Genomic DNA, 4,962 nt, shown 5'->3' on the forward strand with positions numbered 1-4,962 from the left:
TTACAGCTATTAATCAGTGGACTTATGTCCTTTCATAACCATATAATTGCAGCTAGTTACAAAGAGAAAACAAATAGCAGTATACTCTTCCGACCTCTTTGGCAGTATCATGCAGTGTTGCATGCTGGTATATTCTGCTATCATTTGTTTTGTTGTGTACTTTCAGTTACTTTTGGTTTGTTTACTAGTAGAAAATGAGTGAAATGGAGTCTAATAAGACTTGTGTATAAAATGATTGTAACCATTCCATGAAACGTAACAAAGGTGTGCGAAATGTGGAAGAATACAAATGTCAAAGAATTAAACGAGCTCGTCTGCAAGGAAAGGAGTATGCAAACTACAGAGGGAATGTTGTGAAAACTAAAAGTACTACCGAGTCGTGCAGGTAACCTAATTCTTCATATTATTTTCTTTTAAGATTTATATTCATTCATCTTTCAGATTTCACTCACGTAAACATAATTCAGTTTGTAGAAATGTATTAGTTAACTACCTATTATTGATAATTTGGAAATATTTAAAATAGCTCGCAAGACTCATAAAAAAATTATTTTTATTGTTTTAGATGTGCAAGAAAATGCTATGACAAGATTGACATTGCACAGAGAGGGAAATTACTTGATGCTATACATTCCTTTTCATGCAAGAATGAGCAAGACATCTATCTTCAAGGTTTGCTTGACGCTGTGCCAATTAAACATCGCCGACCAAGGAATGGTGACAAGTCTGGAAAAAGGTCATCCTCCTTCACTTTCCATGTAGTTATTCAAGAACGAAGAGTGAAAGTGTGCAAGAAAGCATTCATTCAGTTATATGGAGTATCTGCCAAGAGGGTAAGGAGACTGCAAACATTGTTACTATGTGGACAAACTCCAAAAGACATGCGAGGCCAACAAAACAATAGGAAGTCGGTGCCTGTTGGTGATGTTCAGGCCATCAAAGACCACATATCTTCATTTCCTGTCAAGATAAGCCACCATGCATCCAAAGAATATAAATATCTTGATGCGCAGTTGGATATAAAGAAGATGCATACACTGTTCAAAGAGAAATTTCCTGATTGTAAAGTTAAGTATTCTTTCTATTACAAGATTTTCAGGGAAAATTTCAATCTCCACTTTGGGAGACCACAGATAGACACCTGTGGAGAATGTGAACAACTGAAGGTCAAGATAAAAAATCCTAATCTTAATGAATGTGCTAAGCGAGTTGCCATGGCCGAGCTGGCCATTCATGAAAGAAGGAGTAACAAGTTTTACACAAGCATGAAAGACACGAAACACATTTGCAAAAACAATGATAGTGTGTTAGGGTTAACGTTTGATTATATGCAGAACATTTCACTGCCCTGCATTCCAGTACAAGAGCTTTTTTACTATCGCCAGCTTTCGGTGTTTCCCTTTGCCATACATAACCTGAAAACAGATGAGGCGAGTTTATTTTTATATCACGAAGGGCAGGCAAATAAAGGGCCAAATGAAACATGCTCTTTTCTCCACAAATACATAAGTGACAACGTGCCTCCATGTGTTAAAGAACTGCACCTTTACAGTGATGCTTGCGGAGGGCAGAATAAGAACAATTGCATGGTAAGATTCTTGTTATCACTTACTGACACCAACAGATTTGACATTATTATCCATCGGTTTCCGATACGTGGTCATTCATATCTTGCTTGCGATCGTGATTTTGCACTGGTGAAACGTGTTCTTAAAAAGACTGATAGATACTATGTACCCATGGAGGTCTGCCAACTTATTACATCTGCAGGAGTTCCTGGAAAATTCACAGTCAACATGGTAACATCTGATGACGTGTTGGACTTCAAGAATTGGTGGCCCAGCCATTACAAAAAGACATGCTTATCATTGGAAAGCCAGAGTAAAGCAGTTCCGCGAAGCCAGAAGCAAGACTTTGCTGTATCAAGGTTTGTAGAGTTCCAGTACAACAGTCGCCATAAAGGTACTGTAGTTGCTTCCGAATTCATTGGCGGCCTTGTGTCACATACTTTTGTGCTTCGTCAATCATCCGACAAAAGTTTGAATCCTACTATTCCTGTTCAAAAGGCGTATCCTGCGAAAAATGTGCCAATTAATGCAAAGAAGATTATTGACTTAAAGAAGGTTCTCCGTTATGTTCCAGGTGAACACAGAGACTTCTACGATGAGATTATCCAGTGGCCTACCAAGCAAACAGACTGAGCTACCATGCCATTGTAACAGGCATTGTTACATAATAACATACAAAGTGTGAAGTTATATTAACACCTTTTGTACATGTTTTCAAAACAATGTGTAGTCTTACATCACTGTTGTTTAAAGTGAAATGATGCTTTAGTACATAACTTTTGTGGTGTTGTTTAAAGAGGGTATGCCTGTGATGTTATGCATTATAAGGTCAGTGAAAATGGCGTAAAGTGTTCAATAATATGGTGTACACGTTTACTGAACTATATCTAGGTTGAATTACATCATTGTATTTCGATTGGAATATTTTATTACATAAGTTTTGTTGACTTGCAAGGTTAAGTTATAAAAGGGCCTAAGTCTGTGATATTTAACAATTTTTTTCTCGCAGGTAATGAAACACTTGCAAAGCATGCACTTGTCAATGTAGTGACATTTAGGTACAGAGTAGTAAAAAAATATTAATTTTGATGTATGAAACTTATAACAGATATGATATAGTTTTTTGCATATTCCCACAACTTTTAGTGAATTGACTTATGCCTTTTCATAAATAAGCGATTCAATTTTAATTAATTAGGCATTCACGAACACACGGCAAAATAAAAAAAATGTTTTGATAAAGAGTTTGTCTTCTTCCTACCGAACACGACAACAAACGAAACGGCGATCGTTGATTGGCCAGTTGGAACACGAGCAGAGTAGCCATCCTGACAAATTCACAGTTCTCTCCGAATTCCCACAATCCACTCGACTTCTCCGTCTCGAAGACTTTTGTGTAAGTCGCATGCGACAAGTAGCACCTCGAGCATAGCAAATGTCGAACACACCAAGTCATATGCGAGTTCATCACTCTACTCGACTCGAATGGTCTATGAAGTCGAACGATTTCGAGCATCAGGGCCCTGGGACGTGCAACAGTCGCGGACGAGATATCCTGCCGGATTCCGCCGCGCCCGACCCCAGCTTAACGTGGCCCTCGCCACCACACGGACTAGCCGCCTTTGTGTGACCACCTGAGTGGGACAATTGGACTTCACCCCGAACTCGGGACTAGCCCTTAGTGACTCTAGTGTAATGTTTCTTTGTTAATTTTACTCGTATATCCAGCCATTAGTATATCCCCGTGTTACGTGCCGCACAAGCAACCACGTGTGCAGGACCGGACTTGCCGCTCACCCGAGCCTTCGTCTCCATAACTCGCCGGGTAACCTACCTCTCTTAAAGTACTAGCCGCCGGGCTATCGAGCGACCGTAAAGAGTACCGCCAGTTGAGGGTGGTGTAAGCAGATTGGAGGTCGACAATGATACAGCCAGTCGCGTGAGAGTGCCATATGTAACGTGGAGAAGTGTAACGTGTGCGCCGTAATAAATCTGTTAAACGTACGTGTGTGTTTTCTCTAATACGGCGTCCTGGGAGGCCATAACAGCCCGGGGGGCCCTTTGCCGACGCATCCCTGCCTGCAGCCATGAGGCAGGAACCCCGCCCTTGAGATCAAAATTCCTTTAATTCATTTCAATTAACTTAATTTCAGAACAGGCAGTGGGGACGGCGTCAAGATATACCTACTATCAAATACATTATAATTTATTGTAAAATATGTACATAAATGTTATTTAAAACCTTTGGCTAAACAATTTTTGAAGAAACGAACTATTACAATAAAAACCTGAGTTGAAATTTAAATAAAATTCGTAGTATCAAATTTGTTTCAATTTATTAATAACCATATTTATGTGATTTCAAAGTTTCAAACCTTTGTAAAAAAAAATTATACGACCACGTATTAGTACAAGGGATGAAAAATAGTGTTTGAAGTTCAAAATTAATTTCATAACTAGGTACCTTAGTAGGTATAATATAAAATGTGTTAAGTCATTAAATGCTAGATGTACATATTAAGTAAAAAATATTCAAAATATTTTCGTTGCATGTAATATGAGAAATGATACATATATCGATCTTTTTTTTTTATATTGGCGAACATATAGGAATTAATGTAGGTTACATTAAATTATCAAAATGTTACAGCAGTTTATAGAAGTTTTCAAAATATTTCCAGAATAAATAGGTACTTCGTAATCCACCTACGCCTGTAGGCTGTGCCGAAATGGATCGGGAGGCATTTTGGAGGTTTTTGAAGTGATTTGTTCAACTTTTTCTATGGAAGGATATTTGTTTTTCAAATTATTCTAGGTAGGCAATGTTTGCATACGAAATGTGCAGTAAGGGTCAAGTATCAAATCTATGTTTAATAAATGGTGATATACCTATGTACCGTAACTATTTTCTCACAATCGTCTTGTATATTAGTAGGTATATAAAGTATGTCCTGGGACACCGGCTCACGGCTGGGGATTCGGGGATTCGAGGCGGCCATCTTGGATTACGCCACTTCCGGCGGCCATCTTGGATTACGTCACTTCCGGCCGCCATCTTGGATTGCGTCACTTCCGGCGGCCATCTTGTATTACGTCACTTCCGGCCGCCATCTTGGATTGCGTCACTTCCGGCGGCCATCTTGGATTACGTCACTTCCGGCGGCCATCTTGGATTTGACTTTAACCTTTGACCCCGACGACCATTTTGTTTTCTAGAACATTCCACCTTATTATGCCTTCATGTCCGCCATCTTGAAAATCCTTATTTATTACCCGATTTTAATTTAAAAAATAAAAATTAATAATTTAATTTTAATTAAATGTTACAATTATCTAACACCACACTCCTATACATTACGTTTACATCATCGAGCGCCCCACTCTTCTACATTAC

The 4,962-nt window shown here is 38.8% G+C and overlaps 1 protein-coding gene across 1 annotated transcript; it reads left to right on the forward strand.

The window, feature by feature from the left end:
• The first annotated feature begins 273 nt into the window (after positions 1-273).
• On the forward strand, positions 274-2,484 carry LOC134536952 (uncharacterized). The gene is made up of 2 exons (XM_063377064.1): positions 274-385; positions 566-2,484. The coding sequence occupies exon 2, from the start codon at positions 882-884 to the stop codon at positions 2,199-2,201; it is 1,320 nt and encodes a 439-aa protein (XP_063233134.1). The 5' UTR covers positions 274-385; positions 566-881; the 3' UTR covers positions 2,202-2,484.
• The last annotated feature ends 2,478 nt before the right edge of the window (positions 2,485-4,962 follow it).

The sequence above is a fragment of the Bacillus rossius genome, chromosome 11 (genome assembly GCF_032445375.1).
Source record: "Bacillus rossius redtenbacheri isolate Brsri chromosome 11, Brsri_v3, whole genome shotgun sequence".
In the NCBI taxonomy this organism is placed as follows: domain Eukaryota; kingdom Metazoa; phylum Arthropoda; class Insecta; order Phasmatodea; family Bacillidae; genus Bacillus; species Bacillus rossius.

What these genes read in the sequence shown, in the direction of transcription:
- LOC134536952 (XM_063377064.1), top strand. Translation starts at nt 882, where the DNA reads ATGCGAGGCCAACAAAACAATAGGAAGTCGGTGCCTGTTGGTGATGTT.